The sequence below is a fragment of the Macaca nemestrina genome, chromosome 11 (genome assembly GCF_043159975.1).
Source record: "Macaca nemestrina isolate mMacNem1 chromosome 11, mMacNem.hap1, whole genome shotgun sequence".
Taxonomy (NCBI): domain Eukaryota; kingdom Metazoa; phylum Chordata; class Mammalia; order Primates; family Cercopithecidae; genus Macaca; species Macaca nemestrina.
In genome coordinates this window covers 46,791,861-46,818,859 of record NC_092135.1, presented here as the reverse complement: position 1 = coordinate 46,818,859, position 26,999 = coordinate 46,791,861, and the positions used below count along the sequence as shown (strand labels likewise).

The window sequence follows — 26,999 nt, the reverse complement described above, 5'->3', positions numbered from 1 at the left end:
ACAATCCCTCTCAACCCAGTGCTCCATGAAGCCACTGCCTGTGCATAACTGTTGAATTTAGGAATTAGAGGAGTAAGCAGGCAAGCAGAGAATGAGGCACAGGACTAAAACTCAGCAGGGGCCGAGAATTATTTTACTTAGCTTCTCTTGATTAGGCATTTGAATTTAAAACAGCTAGGAATATAATACATAATACATCTTGTGTGTGTTGCAGGGAAAAGGTTTAAAGGGTCCAAGCTATAAAACATAACCAATGTGAAATGCTCTTTGCCGGAATACACAAGCACTACAAAATATTCTCATTTTCCTTGGACTCCCATAAGAAAAACTAGCAGCATCCTCATTCGAAAGAAGAGATGTGAAGCAACAGAGATGGTAAAGTACTTATTACAGATGTCCCTGGGCTGAGGGCGGTGGCTCATGCCTGTAATCCCAGCACTTTGCAAGGCTGAGGCAGGTGGATCACTTGAGGTCAGGAGTTTGAGACCAGCCTGGCCAACATGGTGAAACCCCATCTCTTCTAAAAATACAAAAATTAGCTGGGCGTGGTGGCGTGTGCCTGTAATCCCAGCTACTTGGGAGGCTGAGAAAGGAGAATCACTTGAACCTGGGAGGCAGAGATTGCAATGACTCAAGATCGCACCACTGCACTCCAGCCTGGGCAACAGAGCAACACACCATCTCAAAAAAAAAAAAAAAAAAAAAAAAATGTTCCTGACACGAAGAAGCTGTCTGCCTTTCCCCCTATTGAGCCATTTACAGGGAGAACCCAGGACTCAAAGAAATGGAACCACAGAAGAGAGAATCCAGGAATACGAATGGCACTTCTGCTGGCTAATTTGACCACAAAAGGTGCTGGTTGCGCAGTCGCTGCACAGAAAGGAGGCATTAACATGAGGGGAAAGAAAGGATTTCCGTTTTGTCATGGACCAAACCTGACTGTTAGAACCCCAACTCACAGTGCGAGAAAGAGCAGCAAACCCAGTGGAAAGGTCTCTTCCATGCACAGTCCACCCTTGGGAGGGGCAAGAAGTAACCAATCCTGTTTAATTCAAGTCAAAAATCTTCTTTAAAAACCATACCTTCCTTACATTTGTTCCAGTGTTCTGGCCTCTGCAGGGGCTATCGACTCTTTAAGAAGAGGCTGTAACTGACACCCTATCTCACATAGGCCATCCTCCAGATTCCTTAAGAGGTGACAAACAGTACTTCCTCTGAAATGTCAGAGATTGACGGGGGGGAGGTTTCCAGGAGCAAGGAGCTAGGAAGGCTGGGAGGGATGGAGGGACCAAGTGCGACAGTGACAGGAGCCTGCCACTGGAGTATCCGACATGGGTGCACCACATCTGCTTAGCTGGTTCCCAGAGCACTGATGGGAGGAAGTTGCTTAAAAATATTAAATTGATAAATAGTCTGTCATCAGGAATAATTGAAAGCATCTTATATCTCAATTTAAAACCTCCATGGCCGGGCGCGGTGGCTCAAGCCTGTAATCCCAGCACTTTGGGAGGCCGAGGCGGGCGGATCACAAGGTCAGGAGATCGAGACCACAGTGAAACCCCGTCTCTACTAAAAATACAAAAAATTAGCCGGGCGCGGTGGCGGGCGCCTGTAGTCCCAGCTACTCGGGAGGCTGAGGCGGGAGAATGGCGGGAACCCGGGAGGCGGAGCTTGCAGTGAGCCGAGATCGCGCCACTGCACTCCAGCCTGGGCAACAGCGTGAGACTCCGTCTCAAAAAAAAAAAAAAAAAAAAAAAAAAAAAAAAAAAAAAAAAAACCTCCTTAGTTCGGTTTCCATGTTGCTTTCTTCTTTCTTTTTCTTGAATGAGAAATATGTTCATATAGTTCAAACACCAAAAACTATAAAGGATTTTTTAAAGCTATAAGGTATAAAAGTGAAACGTCTCCCTCACATCCCTGCCCTCTATTCCTGCAGCTGCCAGCTGCTCACCACCTCCCAGCCCCACCACTGCTGCTGGTGCCTCACCACTCTCTCCAGAGTTCTTTCTTTGTGCACACAGAAGCAGTCAACCATACATCCCTAATTGTTCCCCTTTGTGCCATAAAAGGTGGCAGGTTATATATACCTGCCTCCACCTTGCTTCTTCCACTTAATGTATCTTGAAGACTTTTCCATGTATCAGTACATGGAAAGCTTTCTCATATTGCTTTATTTTTCATTTACATACAATGATGTATAGATATGAAGTATTCCACTAGATGATTTTGACAATTAGATGCCCTGGCAACACCTCGCAATAACCACTTAAGACTAAATAGGGCACTTGTATCATGTTCCTTTCTGGTCAACCCCATCTCAGCAACTACCATTTTTATTTCTGTCACTGTAATGCAATGTAGGGGTTAGGGTTTTTTGCATTTTATAATGATATTAAGATATCTGTTCCTGTTAGAGAGCAGCAATGAATGTTCATGAGCTATTCTCTGTGGAGAATCCACCAACACAGGTCCCTGCCCCACCCTACCTGCCCGCTTCTAGACCAAGTACCCTCCTTGTGGCCCCACCCCTACACTTGCCCTCCAACACTGAACCATAATCACTTCTGAAATTTTCTCTTTCTTCCTCTGGTATGTAAGTCCAAGCTCCATTTCTTTGTCCCCAATGCATCCCTAGTACAAAGCACCGATTAAATATTTGCTAAACCCTTTCCCAAAGGCAGTTTGTAATTAGAGAATAAAGGTGTCAATCTCTGACCAATGTTGCTATGGGAGTGACTAAATGCGAACTTCATTTTACAATTAAAGTAACTGTCAGAGAGGAGGCAGGAAGATTGTAAAGAGGCAAACGAGGGTAGCGTGGGATGAGAAACAGCCATTCCCAGGGTTCTGTTGGCAGGCAGGGAGAGGCCCCTGTGTCAGCTGACTGTCTGCGCTCAGGGAAGGAAAAAATGAGGAACGTTTTAAGACTTGATTTCCAAGGTTTTGAAAACAAATCAGAGGCCTTTCTTGGGCTTAGCATAAAACCATCACAGATAGGCATTCCCCACATGACTAGATCACTGGACTGTAAGCTTTAAATAGAAAATGGTGAGGCAATGTGGGTTACTGGACAAAGAGAGTCCACAATGATATGTGTTTAAGGATGAAGGGGGAGATAAATTATCAGGAAAACCATCTGCTTCAAGGTCTGAGAAACAGAAAGCACGGGCAAAAGTATTCCCCACAGTGTTTGGGGAATACTGAAAATCGAGCCACATAGAAGGCAAATGGGAAAAAAAAAAAAAATCACAAAATCAGCAGAATAGCTTTCCAAGGAACAATCAAGCAAGGTACCTGAAGAATAGAAAAACGGTTCCAAAAAGCTGACCGAGCAGCCCGATTCTGGGGCAGCTACCAACCTTAATTGTCTCTGCATTGGTTCAAGCCGAGCTTAAAGTTGGGCAGAATGAAGTGGCCGTTATCCCACTTGTTTTCCATGAGATCTGAAATCATTCTGCTGCCTTAATGCCCAGGCATACCCTGCATTCAGCTGTGAACGCAGAAGACGTACACAGAAATATGAGAAGGGAAAGCCCAACTTCATGGAATTCAGAGGAAGAAATACCCATGACTTGGCTGAGGAAATCTATTGCAACCATTTTTAAGGAGTCTGTTGGTAAGTGGGGAGTATTAATTATCCAATTTTTTTTTTTGATTTTTTTGTTTTTGTTTTTTTTTTTTGAGATGGAGTTCCACTCTTGTTGCCTGGGCTGAAGTTCAGTGGCACGACCTTGGCTCACTGCAACCTCCGCCTTCTGGATTCAAGCGATTCTCCTGCCTCAGCCTCCCAAGAGACTGGGGTTACAGGTGCCCACCACCACACCCAGCTGATTTTTTGTATTTTTAGCAGAGATGGGGTTTCACCATGTTGGCCAGGCTGGACTTGAACTCCTGACCTTAGGTGATTCGCCGTCGTCGGCCTCCCAAAGTGCTGGGATTACAGGCATGAGCCACCACGCCTGGCCCCAGCTGTTTTCTTATGCCAAGCATAAGCACATCTAGATGTTCTCATTTAAGAGAATAAAATAAATCTCTTTAATTTGCTTTACTTCACCTGTTCCATTTTTGTTAATCCAAAAACTGCCATTGCCAATGGTATTTAACAATAAAGCAGCAAGTAGTCTTGAAACAAAAATAACATTAAAAGGAAACAGTAGGATATGGCTTTATATGCTTTGTCACTGATGCTTAAAAAAAAAGATTAAAAGATGTTCTATGGCAAAAGAACTATATAGGCTAATAAACCTGAATTCTGAAAAAAATACTATTTAATTAATATTCTATATAGTAAGCACCTAATACAATTCTTATTTTAGCAGAGATTGTATACATAACGTCTCCATTTCATATAAAATTTTCTTTGAATACTAGATGTTTGGTTATTAATGTGAACATAAACACTTCAAAATATTACTGTTTTTCTTATATTCACTTCTGGTAAAAACTTGTGTTTGCTTTGTAAAAAAATTAAATGATACTATGTAGTAGGGTGGCGTTTCCTTTTGCTGCTATAAAAAATTAACAGAAATTTAGTGGCTTAAGACAACAAAAATTTATTATCTTTCAGTTCTGGATATCAGAGGTCCAACTCGAGTCTCACTGGGCTGATGTCAAGGGGCCTGCAGCGCTGCTTTCTTCCTGGAGGCCCTAGGGGAGATTCCATTTTCCTGCCTTTGCCAGCTTCTAGCGGCCGCCTGTATTCCCTTACACAACCCCTCTCCATCGGCCTGTCAAGTCTCATAAGGCCATCAGTTTGGTTTCAACTTTTCTGCTTCCTTCTTTCCCATTTAAGAATCCCTGTGATTGCATTGGGCAATCTTTATTTGAAGGTCAAATGGTTAACAACCATAACTCCATCTGCAACCTTAATTCCCACTGGTCATGAAACATAACATATTCAGGTTCTGGGATTAAGAAGTGGAAATCTTTCAGGGCCATTATTCTGTCTACTACAGAGGAAATGAGAATTGTCTCATGAGATACTCAGTTCAGGGCTCTGTGGCCTCTACATTTAATGACTGGTTTGGTGGTAACATTCAACATGAGCCTGCCTATTCTACTGTAGGGAACTGGCAACTTTGGCCTTTTCAGACTGGAGAGAGCTTCTCAATCTAGGACTCTCCACTCCCTAGGTGCCTGAAGGTCTCCATTCCTACGTGGACTAGACAGGACATTTGGCAGGAAAGGAGGGCTAGGAAAGAGACAGAACTTCCCACAGTGGTCTACATGCAGAAGGCCTCAGAGCCAGTCTTTGATGGGAGGAAGGCACAGGGTGCAAATCAGGGCTCAATTCCTCTCCACTCACTCAAACCCTGAGCTTTCTCTGCTAGCCAGCACCACCTCTCCCTGGAGCACATAGGATTATATATATATATGTTTTTTTTTATTTTTTTATTTTTTAAGACTGAGTCTCACTCTCTCACCCAAGTTGGAGTGCAGTGGCATGATCTCAGCTCACTGTAACTTCCGCCTCCCACGTTCAAGTGATTCTTATGCCTCAGCCTCATGAGTAATGGGGACCACAGGTGCACACCACTACAACCAGCTAATTTTTGTATTTTTAGTAGAGACAGGGTTTCACCATGTTGGCCAGGCTGGTCTCAAACTCCTGACTGCAAGTGATCCACCTGCCTTGGCCTCCCAAAGCACTTACAGGTGTGAGCCACATCACCTGACTCACAGGATGATTTTTAAATGCATTCTATACACACTTAACAAACATGCCACTGATCTGGAAAATTTATTTCACTAGTGCCTAGCATAGTGTTTGGACTAGAGCTGGGACTCAAAAATATTTGCTGCATTAATAAATATCACATACCTTTACAATACCTGTGAGGTGGAGCACTGAGCTGAGCAGGACTAGAGAATGCGGAAAAATAAGATTCTGATGTCCTTCAGCCTCTTAAATGTGCTAGGAAAATTCAATTTTTGAAAGGAAGCTATAATAACTCCCAAAAGTTCAAGAAACCTTAGTCTACTATGTGCTGGTTCATGAATTAAACTTATTAGATCATAAGCAGCATTTTAAAAAATAAAATGAGATAGAGTAGAATAGAAAATATTAGAGAATATCACATATATTAACAGTGTCATTTCATAAAACTATTATTTCAGATGTGTGTCTGTGTGCTCAGGTGCAATATATTTATATTTCTTGTTAAAATGAATCATGATCTTGGCCGGGTGCGGTGGCTCACACCTGTAATCCTAGCACTTTGGGAGGCCAAGACGGGCAGATCACCTGAGGTCAGGAGTTCGAGACCAGCCTGGCCAACATGGTGAAATCCCATCTCTACTAAAGATACAAAAAGTAGCTGGATGTAGTGGTGGGGGCCTGTAATCCCAGCTATTCAGGAGGCCGAGGCAGGAGAATTGCCTGAACCTGGGAAGTGGAGGCTGCAGTGAGCCCAGAGATCGCACCATTGCACTCCAGCCTGGGCGACAGAGTGCGAAGGAAGGAAGGAAGGAAGGAAGGAAGGAAGGAAGGAAGGAAGGAAGGAAGGAGAGAGAGAAAGAAAGAAAGAAAGAAAAGAGAAATGAATCATGATCTCATAGTGAAAAAAAGTGGAAAACTGCAGCTCTACTAAAAATATTCTCATCACAGAATTCTAGAATAGGCTTGCCTTTCGCATGATGATAGTTACCAAAAACTCAGTTCTGAAAGGCTAATTTTTAACTTCTTAGGTTTCTATTGTCTTTTGTCCCAGACAGTTCCAACAAGGCATAATGATGCTAAGAGAATACCTCCCTTTTATTCTCTGTTCCAGCACACTCTCAATCCCTTACCAAAACATTTGCCTGGGATTCTCTTTTCTCACTGAATAAAACAGGAGACACAATAGCATCATGATGCTCCAAAGGGGAGGCAGTCCATGAAATGGTCTGATTGCTGTAGAATTCCTTTTATGTAGCCATCCACCCCATTGTGAAAGAAGCAGCTGGATATCCAAGTATCTTCCAATACTCAGGCTTCAAGGTCCAATAATGTCTATGCCTCCCTGGGAAAAGCTGGCATGCCGCTGACATGGCCCCTCTACTCCATTGTTTGCAGGCTCAGCTCAGGTATGTGTTGTTCACTGCTCACACAAGCCACTCTCTAGGACGGCTTGCCGAGAGCGCTCTTCTAGGGAATCTAAACTTTGTTGTTTGGAAAAAGCCAGGAAACCCTTCATGGGCTGAGGATGGGTTTCCTGGCTTCAGAGGATGGGTCTGAGTTTTCACATCTCTCAACCCCCTTGCAGTATATAATGGCTTTAGTATATAATACTCGTTTCAGACAGAACTGGGTCCACCCCAAAATTTAACTGTTAAAGCCCCACATTAGAGGTTAGCAAAATTCGTAACACCTAGTGTGACTGTATTTGGGGATAGGGCCTTGGCGGGGTAGGGGGGCGTAATTAAGGTTAAATGAGGTGATAAGGGCTCTGACTCAATAGGATTCATATGTCCTTATAAGAACAGGAAGAGACACCAGATCTCTGTGTGTGTGTGTGTTGTGTGTATGTGTCGCACTGAAAAGCAGGCATGTGAGGACATGCATGGTGAGAAGGTAGCCATCTACATGCCAGGAAGATAGCCCTCACCAGAAACCAACCTTGGCACCTCGATCTTGGACTTTCAACTTCCGGAACTTTGAGAAAATGAATTTCTGTTGCTTAAGCCACTCTGTAGTATTTTGTTTTGACAGTTCAAGCAAACTAATACGCTAGTTATATTGAATAGAGTTTCATAGGCTATGTTTTGTGATCATCCATTTGAAACGCAAATGTTAAGAGAAAAGAGGAAGTCACAGAAAAATATATACAGTATTTTTATAAATGTTTTGGAGATTCAAGATCAAAAAAAAGTAAGCAATCTATCATCTAGGGCCAAAAAAATGTTTGCCATAAAACCATAAAGAATGATAAAAGTAGGGCCGGGCATGGTGGCTCACACCTGTAATCCCAGGACTTCGGGAGGCTGAGGCAGGCGGATCACTTGAGGTCAGGAGTTCGAGACCAGCCTGGCCAACATGGTGAAACCCCATTTCTACTAAAAATACAAAAATTAGCCGGGCGTGGTGGTACACACCTGTAATCCCAGCTATTCGGGAGGCTGAGGCATGAGAATCGCTTGAACCCAGGAGGTGGAGGTTGCAGTGAGCTGAGATTACTCCATTGCACTCCAGCCTGGGCAGAGACTCCGTCTCAAAAAAAGCAAAATTCCAGGGAGTGCTTGTTTCAGAGTGAGGGTGTTAGCAGCTGAGATAAAGGGAGGGTTGCGTATTGGTAAAGTGATGTTAAGCGGAAGGTGGCCTCATGGGTGTTAATTTCATTGGAGCATCTCATAATTTTTTTGTTTTATATATATTAAGCATTTTAGAATAGAATTTATAAAAGTAAGGTGTTAGAATAATATAACACCCATCAGTTCATACTTATTCTTGGGGAGGGGAGATGGGATAAGGAGCATTTCTACTTTCCAAATCTTAACTTCCTGAAGTTTTAAAAGATCAACCTAAAATGTGTATATAATATTTGGAATAAAAATGAAAGAAAAGTGAAGAAAAAAAGTAAAAAGAAACTACTAAACACTTGTGATTACTTTTATACTTCATTTAATCTTCCCTCCCACCCTATATATATATTGCACTAAACATTTGAAATGTAAACTTTGGCTGAAATTAGCCTGCCCTCTTTTGAAATGAAAATAATTGCTACAGGGTTGTAATAATAATTCAATCACTGGTTAGAGCCTGGTTATAAGGAAAACACCAGGAAACAGACATCCAAGGAAGAAGGTCTCTTATTTCTTTTCATTTCGAGGCAATTTAGGTAAATTACAGACATTTCCCTTTCAGAGCTGAGGACTATCAATAGAATTTTAAGTGTGGTCCATTTATATTAATGTCCTCAATGTAGAATTTCTCGGACCTTTCTTTCTTTATGATGCCAGCTTTTAGTTCACATTAAAATAATTTTATGACTAGCAAGTTGCAAAAAGAGAAAGGTGTTTTGTACATGTGGCTTCCACATTTTGGTAGAAGGAGAAATCATTTCAAGGCCATCATTTTCTGTACTTAGAGATTCACTCTAATTTCTTTCCTTTTGGCACTGCCAACTGGATAACTAAATAGAAGATAATGGAGTTTGGATATTCAATACAAAACTATTTTCATTCTGTGGAAAATGAAACCACTTTGCAAACTACTATGAAACCACTGCAAAACCGCTTTGCCCAACCCTTAAAGGTGTTTCATGCTCCATAATCCTTTAGTACGATTCAATCACTCATCAGTGGTACTGTATTCCCAGTGTGTGTATGTGTGTGTGGTGGGGGGTGTGTGTGGTGGAGGGTGTGTGTGGGGGGGTGTGGTGGGGGGGGTGTGTGTGTGCTCTTCTATCCGTCTCCTCTACTAAACAGTGAGTTGCTTGAAGGTAAGATAAATGAACTGCGCTCCCCTAAGAAATGCCTCCATTTGCAGTTTGGTCCAAATACAGCGAATTGCACAAAAGCAATATGTAGGCAGCCTCTTTAGTCGTCAGGTGGAAGCAATAATGGGAGGTAGGGAGGTAATGAGACTAAAAATAATCATGAAAATGAGAATGTAAGTGCCACAAGAAATATTCATCCATTCATTCATTCCATCATGTATTATGCGTACCCATTCGGAATGTGTTGAGAATATGAAAATAAATCAAGCAAACCCTGACCTGAGAGGAGCTCACACTCCAAGTGGGATAATTCCAAGAAGGAAGGGACTAAAGAGAAATGGAAATACCTCACTGTGAGTTTCTAGGGTGAGAACAAATTTAGAGCCACAGATAGATGGGAATGGCACTCCAGGAAGAGGGAACCTAATCAACAAAGGCTTGGACGAGTGAACGTGCAGACTGAGTTTAGGACACAGTGGATAGTTAGGTTTGAGAAAGGCAGAGTCCTGAAGCGAAGCAGAGTGATCAAGGCAAAAGGCTAAAGGGAACATAGTGTGCAGGGGTTTGCTGAATCACAGAAACCAAGTTGGGGAGTTCAAACTTATTTTAGTGAGCAAAGGAGAAGCCTTACATGCTTTTGAGCAGAGAATTGGCATAATCTGAGTGGCACTTCGGAAAGAAGAGTTTAGCAACAGTGTTCAAAAGAGACCAAAGAGTAGAAAGGAAACAGGGTATTGTATTCCAAGACTACTGGAATCCAAGCAAGAGCCAGTCAAGGTCTTCAGGACCCATTTATGATTAAAAACAAAACAAGCTAGGTATAGACTGTACTTTCTTACCTTGACAATAAATATCTACTAAAAACACAAAGCAAACCTTGTTTTAAGATCAAGAACAAGATAAGGATTCTAAGTATCACCGATTTTATTTTAAACTGTCCTGCAGGTCCAATCCAATGCAAAATTGTAGCCAGAACAATGTCGTCCTCCAACTATTAATTAATTAAATAAGATATTCATATATTTATCCTTTTGGATGCTAAGTCAAGAACACGTAACAGTTGAAACTCATTTGGGCTACCAGCCATAAAACTGTGAAATGCAAACTTCAACAGTACCCGTCCTCATGGGAACCTGAAAAGGGTTATTTGAGGTCAAAAGACACAACATTTAAGGAGAAATGTCTCATAGGAGTATTTCTGATCCAGCTATAGGATACAGTGGAATACCAACTCAACTATATCAAATTTCAATTCCTCTAGCCCTCTTTCAAGCCCCTCCACCTCCAATCCCCTCCTTTCTAGCCACCTTACTGTCTCCTCTATACTCAGGCCTCTCGAAAGTGGCTCACATGTTTCCTTGTCCTTTCACACACAGTGATCATTGCTCTTTTTTTTGTTTAGAGTCAGGGTCTTGCTCTGTTGCCCAGACTGGAGTGCAGTGGTGCAATTATAGCTAACTGCAGCCTCCAACTCCTGGGCTCACGTGATCCTCCTGCTTCAGCCTCCCAAGTAGCTGGCACTACAGGTACGCACAACCATACCTGGCTAATTTTTAAAAATATTCTGTAGAGGCAGGGTCTTGCTATGTTTCCCAGGCTGGAACAGTGATCATCTTGAATACCTTCTCTCCCCTGTAGAAACTGTTATTCCATCTTTCCTTTTCTGTTTATGCCTTGCGTGTTCTTTAAGTTGTATACAAAAAGTGTCTCTATTTAAACATTTTTAAAAGTTATTATTTATAGGTTATAAATATGTATAACAGCAGTATAGGTAAATTTTTCACAAACCAATTACTTTCTTCAGTAAACAGTACTCAACGTGATAGTTAAGGCACCAAAAAGGACCTCTGTATTTGAGTGACTAAACCTATGCAATAAAGAGCAGCATTTTGTACTCAAAATAAACTTTGTAGAAAAGGAAACATGTCATGTCTTCTAAAGTAAGATAAAAAAACGCACCCAGAAAGGGGGCCCACAGCATTCCTTTCCTCTCTTTTTCCACCCTAATTTCCTCCTTATATTTCTTTTCCTTTTGTTTACCTTACTCAGGTTCTCCTGTCCCGGCCCTGGGCTTGCCAGTGATGCCCAGAGGATGATGTGCCTGGTGGCTGAGCTCTTCCAGAACTAAAGACATGCGAATCCCTGAGTATCCATAACCATACCATCAAAGCATGAAGTAATGCCTTGTAAGTGGTGTCACCACACCTCCCAGAAGGATGGATTCCTACCAGAAGCAGTCAAACACAGTGCCAGATCATCTAAGTGAAACGGATCCCCATGGGTGCTGCTATTGGGATACCAAAGGTCTGAAGCTCATCCAATGCAATAGCAGAAATAATTACAGCTGTGAACATGTGAGAAGAGCCCTGAGTTAGCCCCAAGTGGAAATCACCACCTCCAACCAATTTCTCTGCCAATTGATGGATGTTGGGGAGTGGGGTACAGCAACCCCTCCAAGTCCTTCTTCCCTCTATATAGCACAGGAGACTCCCCTCCCACCAGTCTGGCCCCCGAGTGCTGACTGGCAACAATATTCCAAGTTAAAATAGTTTGCTAAATAGTTATACAATTAGTTTACAATTCACTTATATCAGAGGAAAAGACAGGGAAAAAATGTCTAAGATACATGAATCCCAGACCATTGCTCTCCAAATCTTTTCAAATGATTCATTTCCTCTATTTCAAAAATGAATTAACCACCAGATGGGCCACTCATACATTTCTGATGGTTGTAGGAATTAGTAGACCCTGAATGGAAAGCAATAGGATAATATTTCATAGGATCAAATTAAAATGTTCACAGCATTGGTTCCAGGAAATCGGCTTGTGGAGAATTTATCCTCCAGAAATAATAATTCAACAAAAGAACACAGCTCTGTGCATGCAGATGCTCATTAGCCCATCACCTAGAGTAAGGGAAAGTGGAGATCCCAATGAACAACAATGAGATGCGTTAGCAAACTGTGATCTATCAGCCCAATGGACATTTAAGCTATCACTGAAAAGTAGAAACATGAAGATATTACACAACATGGAAAATGTTTATGGAATATATTTAGGTAAAAAGGAAAAAAAGGCAGAACTGTGTATCAATAGTTGGATATACCTTTTTTTATTATTATTAAGCACCAACCAAGAGAAGAAAGGAGGACAGAAAAAATAAAATGGAAGATGTAGGGTGGGGAGATTAGGGCTACGTTTGTTGCTTGCTTTCATGTTACCATCATAGCGTTTTTGCCGTTTACAAAGGAGGAAAAAAATCAATTCTGTGCCAACCCAGACAACAGAGACCTGAGTGGGGGGTGGGAAGAGAGATTTTTCAGCACAGAATCAGACTCCTTCTCCAAAGAGCTGTGTGGCCTTCACCTGCGAGGCGACCTCTTCTACAAGCAGAGGCCAGGACAAAAAGAGGCACCTGTGAGCGACAAAGGCGGTTTCCTTGGTTTCCCTCACAGCGCCAAGCGGAGTGGCCGCCTCCCACCACAGGGCCCCCTAATGGGCGCTTTTGTCCCGCTGGGCGGTGGGACCTCATTAGAAGGCGCTGGTGCTAAAGGGAAATGCATTTCCAGAACAGGGGGTTTCATCATTCCTAGCGTTAGCGACAGAATGGTGACAGAAGGTAAGTGGCAGATTTGCATCACCGCGTCGCTCCTCGCCTGGAAATTGGAAACAGGCCGCCGGCAGAGGCGACCCCCGAGGAGCCGCGAGCCTGGAGCGCCTTCCCCGGGCTGGCGACTGGGGGCCCCTTCCGGGGGATCCAGGCACCAGGCGGCAGGCAGCATGCCACCTCTCAGAGACCAGGAGCCCGTGTCGCCTCTGGGAGTTCTCAATGTCACCCACTACGAACGCATCTCAAACCCGCTGTCGCAAACGTTTTGCACGTACTTAATTGCTACGGTGCTCAGCGGGGACCCACGGGGTCGCAGCCCTTGCTGCGGGGGAAGGGGTAGTGATAGGGGTGGGGAGGGGCCAGCCTCCAGCACACATTCTTTCTCGCATCTTTCCTCAACAACATTCAAAATGCAAACATATAAAGCAGCTACGGAGAAGTGCAAAGTAACCGAAGCGGACTACTAGCGCGGGGAGGGCGGGAAGGGGGCGTAGGGTGAAAAACTACCTACTGGGTACTATGGTCCCTGCCTGGGTGCAAGATACCCAAGTAACAAACCTGCACATGTACCCCCTCCATCGAAAATGGAAGTTGAATTTTTTAAAAAATTACATTTTCTAAGCAGATTCCTACCCCGGCTTCAAAGTAAGAATCAAATTGTCCCTCTGCCTGAGGTTTCCCTGAACAGAATCGAATGTGCTTTCTCTAGCTCCATCCATGTCTTCTTTCCATTTGCCTTTGGGCACTGATACCAAGCTATTTTTTTTAATTTGCTTTCCCCCAACTGGACTTAGGTTATTGATAGCAGGGATCTCGTCTTACTTATCATAGTAAATCCATGATGCTTAGTACTGAGCTTAGCACACAGTAGACTCTCCATATATCAACGTGAAACTGAAATAAAGGCAAAAAAAAAAAAATCAGAATGTCGCATCTAAATGTTAGAGCCGTGCTGTCCAAGAGAAATACAATGCCAACCACAAATGTGAACCACACATGTAATTTTAAATTTTCTAGCAGCTTCATTAAAAGAAGTACAAAGAAAGAGGTGAAATTCATTTTTAGTAACTTACTTAACCTAACATATCCAAAATATTATCATTTCAACATGTAATGAATATTTTTAAATATTAGTAAAATATTTTACTTTTTGTGTACTAAGCCTTTGGAATTTGACGGCTATTTTATACCTACTGCTCATCCCAATTTGACTACCTACGTTACAGGTGCCCAGTAGTCACGTGCAGCTACCATTTGGACAGTGCAATGTTACTAAGGAAGTAGCTATCAAACAGGTGTATAATTTCCCCCTTTCAAACCCTTTTGGATAATTGTCTAGACCAGAAAATATTGTTTCAAATAGATCCTCAAGCCAGTCTTTACCAAGAGCCATATTTATTAAGAAAATTTTAACAAACACATGAGCAAGCAAGTGCTGTTACTCCAGGATATATCCTAGGGGAGTCTGGGTATTTATTCTCTCACTTGTTTGAGCAGATAATTAGCAGGTTGTGGTTTTTAGTGAAGTAATTAATTATTCTGGAAGAGCTAATCACTTCCTTCCCTTCTAAAGTCTACTTTACAACAAATATCATATAAACAAACAATTAGTAGTTAGAAGGATTTGATGCTATCATGATGACATTAGTACCAGGGACCCAGTGCCAGAAGCCTCCCCTAACAGCCCCCTCTTCCCTGCTGGGTGGGCAAGTCTGATCTACACAAGAATAGTGATACTCCAGGTATCCAAGCACCACCTAAGTAGGGCACCCACACCTGTCATCCCAATACGGAACCTGGCCAAAGTCCCAGGTGAGGAGGCTTATGTGGAGTCTTCCCATTTCCTTACCTCCACACCCAACATCCTGCAGCCTAACCTATTCTAAACCTTAAGACCAGCCCAGCTGGGCCTGAATCTGTGGAGCCAGCTGAACTTATCCCCTCAGCAGCATTTAGAGAGGAGAGAGAAAAGTCGGCCCTGGCAGCCATCCCAGGAAACCAGACCCTACAGTGGTCAGCCTGTCACAGAGGGCAGATGCCAGAAGGAACTGACAGCCCCACTCGGGATCCTGCCCACCAGGAACCAGAACTGGGAGAGGTCTGGATACTGACCGGATTGGCATTTGTCCCTGTCTATGGGGCAAGAGGTGGCTGTGAAAGGGGAACAGAAGTCCCTTCCCCCATGACTATGGAAAGTTTCTAATATGGATGCAGTTGTTATGTGCCCAGATTCCCAGGTGAAAATCAATACTCTCTTAGGAGTGAGGTGCCAGACAGGTCGCTCAGAGAAAAACCATGATATAACCTCCTCATAGAATTGAAGCCGACTGCTTGGCCTTTCCTCATAAGGCAAAATAAGACCTGGAAATGGGAGAGACCACTAAAAGAGTAAGCCTGACAAAGGAAGAGTCCCCGCCATGTGTCAATACAGAATTGTGTAACCAACACCTTCAAATAAAATACTTCTAAAATAATATTAGTGATCTGCAGCTCTTAAGAACATACCCTGCAGCCAAAGATGCTAAAAGCATAAATCACCAGGGTTTGTTTTTTATGTGCACTTTTCCTCCAACTCCATCTCCCTTCAAAAGTTCTTCTTTAATGAGAAGAGGAATATGAAACATAAAGAGAACTACAAACCTTTTTCCTTAAAGTACTGTGTGGTGCTGAATTCTGCTCTCACATATATGCTTTCTCTTCAGCCCTGTGGATGTATTTTCCAGCGTTCAGTTCACATCAAGGATGGGTATGCACTGGCGGAAAAGCTAATATGCAATACACCTAGACACACGTAAGAGGATTGCTCCGAATGTAGTTGATGGCAATCTAATAAGAGAGGGTACTGAAGACAAATGAGACGCATTTCCCTGTTTCCCTGACGCTTACACAAGCTAAGACAAGGTGAAGCAGCAGCAGGGAGAAGGCCATAGAGCGGGAAGCTCTTTAAATAGCTTTCCAGGTGACCCTGACACACTGGCACTGGTGGATTACAAAGGATAATCGGGACATGACCGGGCTGAGCACGGTGGCTTACTCCTGTAATCCTAGCACTTTGGGAGGCCGAGGCGGGTGGACTGCTTGAGCTCAGGAGTTTGAGACCAGCCCGGGGAACATGACGAAACCCCGTCTCTGCTAAAATACCAAAAATTAGCCAAGCATGATGGCACGCGCCTGTAATCCCAGCTACTAGGGAGGCTGAGACAGGAGAATTGCTTGAACCTGGGAGGCAGAGGTTGCAGTGAGCCAAGATTGTGCCATTGCAGTCCAGCCTGGGAGACAGAGCAAGACCCCGTCTCCAAAAAAAATAAAAATAAAAATAAATTGGGACATGACCATTGTGAGGGGGGGATAGGCTGGGAATCTTGGTTAGCCCTGATGGCCCCGTGCGTGCTTCTACCGCCACACCTGACTCTACACTAGACAAGTCTATCACAGCAAAAAGCTCCTTTTGTTTCAAGGTCAACATGTATGAGCATTTCTTTCTTCTCGCTGGAAATCAACAGTACCTAGCCTTCTGATTTGAACAAACCAACTGCAATAAGAAAAGTAGAACTGCCTGGGTATTTGATAGTAAGGAATTACTGTTAATATTTTACATGTGATAGTGTTATTGTGGTTATGTTAAAAATAAAGAGATACATATTGAAGTTTGTGGATCAAAAGATATGAGATGTTAAGAATTCGCTTTAAAGCAGTCTAGTGAGGTTGGGGAGAAAGGTTAGGAGAGTATACAAAAGATAAGATTGGCCATTTGCTGATCATGGTTAAAACTGGTTGATACATTTTGTTATTCTTTCTACTTTGGTGTATGTTTGAAATTGTATATAGTAAGTTTTCTAAAAGAGTACCTAGGAATCAAGAGGGGAGAGAAAAAGCAATTCTGTCTAAGGCTTCTCTAAGGGGGCTGGATGTTTTCCTTTCTTAGCTTACCATTGCCCGGAAGATATCACAGGCCATTCAATGTGAGCGCCAAGAAGAAAAGGTATATCCATCCTGTTTTTCTCTAAGACTACAATCTTGACCTCTGTCTGTGTCTGCCTCCAGAGAGAGATTTAGCTTTTGATCACCTCCAACAAACAACATCCTTTAGGATATTGAAACTGACAAGAGACAGCCTACAAAATCCTATGGTTTACATTAAAAGTCTGAAGGCATTGCCATGTTCCAGATCTGGGGGTTAACAGTGCATGACAAAGCACATACCCTCGGTAAGAATTTAATTTAGCTCGAATATGAAGGGATGCCTTATGAGATAAACTGGCAGCAGTTCCATGGGGTTAGCAGAGAAGTGAGACTATAAAACAGAAGATAATTTGCTATTTCTAAATTGCTCCCTCTCAGAAACTGTGCTGGGTGTCTTAAAATCATCTTGTATATACTTCTACCCAGTAATCTGAATTCTAGGAACGTATTCTAACAAAATAATTGGGCAAGTCCACAAGGAGGTATGTGGACTACTGTTTATATCATGCCTTTGTTTATAATAGGAAAAAAAAAAACACAAAGAAATAGAAAAACCCAAAGGTCCATCAGTAGGAAATAAAGTATTGATTAGGCATATAATGAAATTATATGCAACTTTTAAAATGCTGAAAAAGTATAGTGCATTAGACTTCAGACATCAGCATCCAGTTTAATATACTATACTATTAAGTAAAACAGAGTTTTAAAATAGATTTTATAAAATATCTTTGTTTTAAAACAAAGTGTGTTGTAAGAATAGAAAAGAACTGGAATATACAATAAAATGTTAATTGTCGTGTTTTCTGGTTAGTAAAATTAAATGTAATTTTTTTTTTTTTTTTTTTTTTTTTTTTGAGACAGACTCTCACTCTGTCGCCCAGGCTGGAGTGCAGTGGTGCGATCTCGGCTCACTGCAAGTTCCACCTCCCGGGTTCACACCATTCTCCTGCCTCAGCCTCCCAAGTAGCTGGGACTACAGGTGCCTGCCACCACACCCAGCTAATTTTTTGTATTTTTAGTAGAGACAGGGTTTCACCGTGTTAGCCAGGATGGTCTTGATCTCCTGACCTCGTGATCCTCCCACCTCAGCCCCCCAAAGTGCTGGGATTACAGGCGTGAGCCACCACGCCTGGCCTAAATGTAACTTTTACCTTCTGTATGATTTTTTGCACGGTCTAAATTGTCTTCACTGAGCAGGCAACATATTGGGACCCCCACATATACAAAAAGAAGCTATTTATTTTAAGACAATGATAACAAAACCATAAAGATGTCTAAAGGAGGAAAGACAAATTGCCAGAGCTGGACAGAGGTCAAAGTGACAATCCAAGCAAATAACCCCAAACTCTGACAGCCAAGGAGGGTCAGCACCCTTTCATTTTTTTCAAAAGATGTCTCATACTGAGCAACTACTCTGTTCCAGGCCTTGGAGATGAAAATAAATGGGACACAATTTCCTGCCCTCAAGGTTTTCAGCCTAATTGGAGGAAAGGACAGATTTACAAATAAATGAAATGCACTACTGGGGAAGGGCAAAGTACAGTGATGCTTAGGGGGAAGGGGCTGCTTCCACCTGGCTGGCAGGAGGGGGAGAGAGTGGCTGATTAGAAAAAGTGTCAGAGGAGGTACTGTGGGCTGAGAGTCTAAAGGCGAATGGATGCCCTTCCAAAGCTCACAGGCCATGCAGGTAAGCTTTGAGGATAGTTACCCCAGGCATGTGGGTTGATGTGAGCAGCTGAGGGAAAAGGGATGGGCATTGAGCAGCCTAATCTTCTTGAGGGGGAACAAAAGCACAGATAAAATATGGGGTGAGGGGTAAGGCTAGAGAGTACACAGGCCTGCAGTATGGAGGGCCTGGAATGCCCCTACTGAAGCATCTGGTGTTTCCAACCTGAGGGCACAGGGAAACCTCTGAAGGGTCTGCACCTTCCCAGGATTAATCAGCCAGACAACAGTGCAGAGAACTAAGCACTACTGGGCCTTATCTGGATGCCTGCCATGGACTAGCCACTGGGCTCAGCACACAATGGCCCTAGACAGTGGAGAGTGTTGTTATCTCTATTCTACAGGTGAGAAAACTGGAACGCAGCGTGGTTTAGGAATTTGCCCAAGTTATCACAGCTAAGAAGCGGCAGAGCTCAGAGCTCAGAGTTCATCCTGGCTATCTGACTTACCCCCAGGTTCGGTGCTGTGAAGACACTATGATGAATCTAAAATAGTTTTCTCCCGAGTTCTCTATGATATTTACAAACAATCTCAAACTCAATGACTCAATTCCTACTAAAAGGAACTTGGTTGACGTGCAGCAAATGGGTTACGCGGAGAACTTTCTCAGCCACAAAATTAGAACTTTATGAAAAAAAACCTGGGGGAAAGTAAGGTGGGACTGGATCTGTCAAGGGCTTATTTTTTTTTAACTCAAGAGAAACCACTAGAGAGTAGGCAGTTTGTTTTTGCTTTTTTAAATAAGTAGACACAGGTGGGAAACATGAGGTAAGGACTAAAGGGAAATCAAAGGTGGGGGGAGGTTTCCAACTGTGAATGGGAAGAAGAGCTGAGAACAGAAAACATCATTAATAGTGGAGTGGGGCCAGACAAGCACAGGTGAGGGCAGAGGGAAGCCTCCAGTGATACGCAAGTTATTTACGGAAATGCAGAAACTGACATTTATGGAGTCTTGATTTCAGGCAGGGAAAGGGGGGGAAAAACCTTCAGTCAAGATACATTTACTAAGCAACTACACAACTACAGTAAAGGAGACAAAATTTTAAATAAAAAAAAGAAAAAGAAAAAGCTACGTGGGAAGATATACACACGCACACACACACACAAACATCTTATGCATGATCACAAAGGAACAGCTAACATAGTTTAGAGCTAAAGGAAACACGAGCTTTGCTTTTGAGGATAGTTAGAAATACCAGAAATAAGATGAAAACAGTGGGTATTCCAACCAGGAGAATGGGGTGAACAAATGCCTAAGAAATGGGAATGCAAGAAGGGTTTTCAGGGGATAGCCAGAAGAGGGCACTAATTTGTGGAGGCAAAGCTAAGTTGACATGAGGAAGGTCACCAAGGGAATAGGAGACATAGGAGGTAATCAGCACCTATTGAGCATTCCCTCTGTGCCAGACACTGTCTCAGCACTTCATTTCATTTTGTCCAGATGACCCTATGAGATAAGTAATTATTATATGCACTTTCAATACAAGAAAACTCATGCCCAGGAAAGCTAAGCAACTTGAATTAAAAAAATTAAAAAAACGAGTTTTTTTGAGCTAGTGAATCTATACTTGGTTTTATCTCACTCTTCCTGCTACCTCTATCCACCCCATTCACTGCCTGTGTGCCCACTGTGAATAGTGAGTGGCCTCAGTGACATATGCCAGATTATAGCTCTCTATGATGTTCACTCAGTCCATGATTTCACAGGGTACATGTGAAGGAAACCACTAACCCATTTCAGGTGATATAAACATCTCTGAATTTGGGGCACAGAGGAATGAAGAACGGATACATCCTGACACCACTAGATTAGAATGCACTTAGACAAAGTGACTAAATCAACTTACTTTGGTTTAAAATGTTACTGCTTTTAGATGGAAATGCAAAATGGTACAACCACTTTAGAAAACAGTTTGGCAGTTTCTTATAGAGTTAACCATATGGTTACTTTACAGCCCAGCAATCCCATTCCTGTATATTTACCCAAGAGAAATAAAAATGTATACTCACACAGAACCTATATGCAAATGTTTATAGCAGCTTTATTCATAATCATACCAAACTGGAAGTAATCCAAATATCTTTCAACAACTGAATAGATAAATAAACTATGGAATACAACTAAGCAAACAAAGAGATGAATTAATGATACACATACATAAATAAATCTCAAAGAATTTTTAACTGAAAGAACCAAGACTGAAAAAGATACTTAATGTATAATTCCATTTTATGACAATCTGTAAAAGTATACAATCTGTAAAATCTATAAAATTACAGACAGGAAGACAGATAAGTTGTTGCAAGAGAAGCATACGGGCTTTTATTTTATTTATTTTTTGGAGTGATAAAACTGTTTTGAATCTTGATAATGGTGGTGTGTGGTAGGCAGAATAATGGCCCCAAAAGACATCCATACCCTAATCCTTGGAACTTGTGAATATATTAGTGTTACATGGTAAATGGAACTTTACAAATGCAATTTCAGATACAATTAAGGTTGCTCATCAGATGACCTTAAAGGAGGAAGATTATCTCAGATAATGGGGTGGGGAGCTCAAGGAAGGAAGAAGAAGAGTCAGAGACATGCATGCCTGAAAGAGAGGACCTTGAACCGCCATTGCTGGCTTTGAAGATGGAGGAAGGGGAGCAAGTAGCTATGACCTGAGAGTGGCCTCTAGAAGCTGAGAACAGCCCCCAACTACAGTTAGCAAGGAGATGGGTGCCTCAGTCCTACAACCACAGGAAACAAATCTACCACCAATCTGGTGAGCAAAGAAATGGATCCTTCCCTAGACCCTCCAGAAAAAAACATAGCACTGCTAATATCTTCATTGTGGCTTTATAAGACTCTAAACATCAGCCCACCTAGCCCATCTGCTGGATTTCTGACCTATAAAAACTGTGACATAAAATAAACGTGTTGTTTCAAGCCTTTTATGTTTATAGTAACTTGTTACAGCAGCAACAAAAAACGAATTAAAACAAGATAGTTACAAATCTCTATGTATTTGCCCAAAGCATAGAAGTATACACCAAAAAAAGTGGTATTACTGGCTGGGCGGAGTGGCTCATGCCTATAATCCCAGCACTTTGGGAGGCTGAGGCAGGTGGATCACTCAAAGTCAGGAGTTCAAGACCAGCCTGGCCAACATGGTGAAACCCATCTCTACTAAAAATACAAAAATTAGCTGAGTGTGGTGGCACGTGCCTGTAGTCCCAGCTACTTGGGAGGCTGAGGCAGGAGAATTGCTTGAACCCAGGAGGCAGAGGTTGCAATGAGCCAGGATCATACCACTGCACTCCAGCCTGGGTGACAGAGCAAGACTCAGTCTCAAAGAAAACAAAGTGGTATTACTGCGTGTAAATTTGAAAAAAAAAATTGTTTTAATGTTATTGCTTTGGAAGACCATTACTGTGGAAAAAGGAAAAGTTTTAAGGTGTAGCCATATTTCTTCACTTAATCTCTAAAATCCTAACTCAGGCTTGGATTTGGTCTCCTTCCAGGCCTCTTCCCCATCCATCCACTGCCAAGAAAGAATCTAAGCTTCTGAAGACTGGGGCCACTTTCCAGCTCAGGGTTTGTGGCTGATGTTTTGCTGTGGCTCTTAGGCCATAACTTATGTTCCCTCAGGAGGAAGCACTCATCTTTAACAACACCTGCTTTCTCAGGACTGCAAACAAGAGAAAAGCCCAGTAAGAGGAAAGTGAAGTGTGAAAGTCCATTTCAAAGAACTTTACTGAGAACACACCAAGTCAGAGAGCTTCCATCAATACAGTTGCTTCAAAACCAATAGGCAGAGCCCAAAGTAATGGATGACTCACCAGGATTTTTAGCAGTTAATGGAGTACTCTGAGAAATGCTGTAAATCCAATATTTTTGCTGAAAAATTAATGTGTTATGGGAGGGAGCCTCTTTTCTAATCACTTACCCACCCCCACCCTCCACTTCTAGCTCACCATCAGTATCTCTAACTCTTCTAATTTTTGCCAAAGCTGAATGCAGTTCTTTCCCAATTTTCTTATATCATTTTAAGTATTATATACACTATCTTACCAGGCCCACTCAGAGAAACAGCACTTATCTTTAAAAGTATTTTTTAACTACTCCCCACAGCCTACAGCCAATAAAAACGCTATAAACTATGTTAAATATACCAAAGTAAAGATTTCCAGAATTCACAAAGAGATCAATAAATATTTACTAAGTGCCTTCTATGGACAAAGCCTTGGGAAGTATAAAGGAGCAAAACATGCATCGCTCTTGTCTCTAAACATGGCTTACGATGTCATTAGACATATGACCAAAGCTAATAATAATCCAAGGCTAAAAACTTAGGAGATCATACGCAGAACAAATGCTATAGGAGTTCAAAGTGGGGAGAGATTGTGGCTGGTGTAGTCAGGGAAAGATAGCTTTGCACAAAGCTGAAAAACTGCAGGAGTGATGGAGAACATTTCTCCCAGACAGGACATTTTCATAAAAAAGAAATCTAGAAACTCCACTTGTCAAGTCTCTTTCTTGGAATGTATCTCCATAACAAACAGAACTTTAAGGGAAAAAGTGACCCCAGTTTCAAAAACACAAAGAATTTCTAGGATTCTGCATTTGGACTAACAGATAACACCACCAAAATTAATTCTTTACTTGTCTCTGTTTGAAGGTGACATATTTCTGGATGATCTGGGCTTGTTTGGTCATCCCCAGCCTGTGCCCCTAGAACTAAGGAAGGTTGTGTACATCTCAGATAGTTTTCACCTGCAACTGAGCCATGTCAGTCGGTTCCAAATGAATTGACTTGGGACCATTCTACTCATTGTATATGGCATGATACAGACTGCCAGAACCCTCATTTCCTTTAGTGTCGCATTATCACTTAGGAATGGGAAGGATCCTAGCACATGCCAACCCAACTCCCAACACCCTTTAGTATCTGGCAGTATTCTATTCTGTACATGCACTCACCAAAAGATACGTAAACGAACGTTCATAGCAGCACTAGCCATATTAGCCCCAAACTGGAAACTATCCAAATATCCATCAACAGTCAGACAAATTATAGAATATTCATATCATGGAATACTACAAAACAATGAGGATGAATTTGACAAGCATAACACTTAATCCCAAGAAACCACACACAAAAGAGAACATACTCTATGGTTTTACAGAATATAAAGTTAAAAAGAAACAAACAAAACTAATAGCATCAGAAGTCAGAATCGTGGTTACCCCGAGGCAGGGGGAGTTAGGGACTGGAAGGGCCACAAGGGGGATTTCTGAGGTCCTGAAATGTCTGTTTCCTAGTCTGTGAGGTGGTTACAGGGAGCATTTACTTTATGAAAAGTCATCAAGCTGTATACTTATGATAACACTTTTCTATACGAATGCTTCATTTCAATAAAAAGTTTACCTTAGAAAAACTGAAAACTGTTGTATTAAAGGATTATAGTAGGATGAGCAAAAATTACTTTATACTTGAAAAGCAATGTGTATATTCACATCCACGATTTTTATTTAAGCTTCTTATTTAATATGGTGACTTGGTTTTATTTAGCCACTAATATATGTATATTTAGATAAGGAAATATATACTCAACAATATCATAATATTAAAGAAAGATAATTCTAAAATTAAGGATCTCTGCCTTGCATACAGGTCAAGGAAGACGATTTATTACTTCACTTCATTGGTTCTGGGAGAAGAGGAAGAGAGGAGAAGGGAGAGGGGAGAGGGGAAAGGGGATGGGGAAGGAGGGAAGAGGGGAAAAGAAAAACTTCTTCAGGCTCTTCAAAACCTCTGGGAAAAAAATAGGGTCGCCAGAACATGTTCCAGTACTGCACAATTATTTGTTTAAAAATTGTTACAAGTCAAGGGGCAGGGACTAAATGTCCCCAGTAACTCCCACTCTATCTAAACCAGTCTGGCTCAGAAAGTAGCAGATCAGGCTGTAGGCAGATCCTGACTGACAGCTGTAAACCAAATAAGTCACTATCTGCCCCAGGTACTGCCCATGTATATGTCACTAACACTCATCTGCCATTAACTGCAGAATTTCCTTCCTCATCAATAATCGTAGCTTATATCTTCTCTGTAAGTTTAACACTAAACAGAGAGAAAACCCCGCTTTCCCGCCCTCATAGGTCAGCTCGCAGAATGATCACCCATCCACAGCGTTTGGAGGTCAGACTTTCCTGATGACTGTGAAAATGGGGAGGGGAGAAGAGGTCGTTAACGGGAGCAACCTTTTAAAGCGAGGTACAGGTTAAAGCTCTGAGGCCAGAGCCTTGCCTAGGCTCCTTTAGCGTGGAGAGCTCCCGCCTTACGGGTACAGCTGGCACCTGCTGGTCCCCAGGGCCTTTCGCAGGGACTGCGGCAGACAACCTTGGCAAAGATGCTGGGGACCGCCCGGGCTGGAAAACGTCGGCCTCAAGTGTTTGAGAAAGGCCAGGCGGACTCCTGCAATACCCTCGGTAAATTGTCACCTGTCAATCACTTGACCTAAATACACCAGCCACTGGGGGAAGGGGAGGAGGGGGTTCGTCGGAGCATGCTCAGTGATCAGGATGACATCACTTAATCAATGCTGGGGACAGGAAGGCTGCATCAGCAGCCTGGAGCAGACTGCCAGGAACGTGTCAGCGGGGACCGCGAGGCTACCATTAACTCGGTCCCTCCCCACGCGGCTCGCATACAAAGGGGGTACCATCAGCCACACACGCTACGGACAGCGGGCGGGGAACGGGCGGGGGAACGGGCGGGGGACCGGGCTGGTTTATTTCATCTGACAGATTCCTTTAAGAACTAAAATTCACTGGTGTTCCCTCCCCCCACCAGCAGCCTCAGCTCCAGAGAGGGAGCTAAGTAGGGGGAGGGGGTCGGGGAGAAAAGGTGGGGAAGGGAGATAGACGAGGGGGCGGGGGGAGGTCCAAGCCGCACGAAGTAACTTCTGCTCTTGGCACAGAGGTCTATCTGGCTGAGCTCTGAGCCCCCTCGCCCCACAGATGTGGACACAGCCTCCTCTCCACCTAGAGTGAGGCGCATCCAAAGGGTCTGCAGACATGGGAGGGAGGTCAGCCCAGAGGGGAGGGATCAAGCCGGGACTCCCCATCCAGGGCAGCCAAGCGTGAGAGGAAGCGGGAGACACACCAGGCCTCCAGGGGACACCGAGGCCACCAGTACTCCCCCAACCCTCCGCCTTCCGCGCGTGGAGCAAGGTGAAACACCGCGGGGAGCCGCGTCTACACTGCCGCGGGAGCTCCGAGACGCGGCTAGAAATTTTCCTGTACCTTTTTTTCTTTCTTTTTTGTTAAGATCGTGAGAAGAAGAGGCAAGGCGTTTGGTAAATCGAATTGATTGATGCCCAGAAGCATTTGCGGGTTGCAGAGCTCACACTTTAAAGGGGGCCTGGGCACCCGGTCTGAGGGTCACCCGAACACACTACCCACGAGGCGAGGCGAGCGTGGGGAACAATGGGCCCACCCGGGCCCCCACCCTGCGAACAATGGCGGCGCCGAGCCCGTCCTCGCCCCCCACCCCCACCCCCGCCACCCCCGCCCGGCCAGCCGCCCCCGGCCGCCTCTCCACCCGCCCGGGAGGGAACCATAGGGCGGGGGGCGAGGGGTCTCTGGTCAGGTCCACCCGAGAGGCCAACCCCGCGGGAATGTCCGAGGGGGCGGCCTCAACACCTCCACTGCGTCTGGGGCATCGGGGCGCCGAGCTGCGGCACGGAGCAGTAGGGGAGGCAGACGCCCCAGCCACTTACCCCGATCACCACGGTCTCATCGCCTTTAAATTTGGGGATGAATTTGTCTCCGCGGAGGATCTCCGCTTCGTTGAGGGGCCGGAACCGGCACATCACTTTGATGCTGCATTCGGCTGGATCCGCCATCTCGGCCGGCGGTAGGGAGGGGGCGCGGGGATGGGTGGGGGGTCGGGGCCGGGAACGACGAGGGAGGAGGCCGCGAGCCGCACCGCCCACAGCTAGGCCGCCTCCTGCAGCCTCCGACGATGATTCTCAGCAGGTCATCGCGAGCCCGGCCGGCTGGGCAGCCCCGGCCGCTCCGAGCCCGGGAAGGTGGGCAGCCTCTCCGCTCCGGCCCCTCCGGTTGCAGACCGGCCTGCCCTGGCCCTGCCCCGCCCCTGCCCAGCGCCCCCCGGCCCACCTGCCCGCGACCACGCGGCGGGCGGAGGAGGCGATGCGCAGGGAGCGAGACTCGCCGGGCTCAGACCTCCCGGGCTCCTGCGCGCTCAGCCATCCTGCATCAGCACCAGCGCTCTCTG

The 26,999-nt window shown here is 43.8% G+C and overlaps 1 protein-coding gene across 1 annotated transcript in view; it reads right to left on the bottom strand.

Annotated features, from left to right (window-relative positions):
- Positions 1-26,999, bottom strand: part of LOC105492692 (kinesin family member 5C) — a 154,254-nt gene extending 127,255 nt beyond the window's left edge. Inside the window, exon 1 of the mRNA XM_011759927.2 lies at positions 26,482-26,999. Coding sequence (XP_011758229.1) covers positions 26,482-26,607 — 126 coding nt within the window. The 5' untranslated portion in view covers positions 26,608-26,999. The remainder of the gene's footprint in view (positions 1-26,481) is intronic.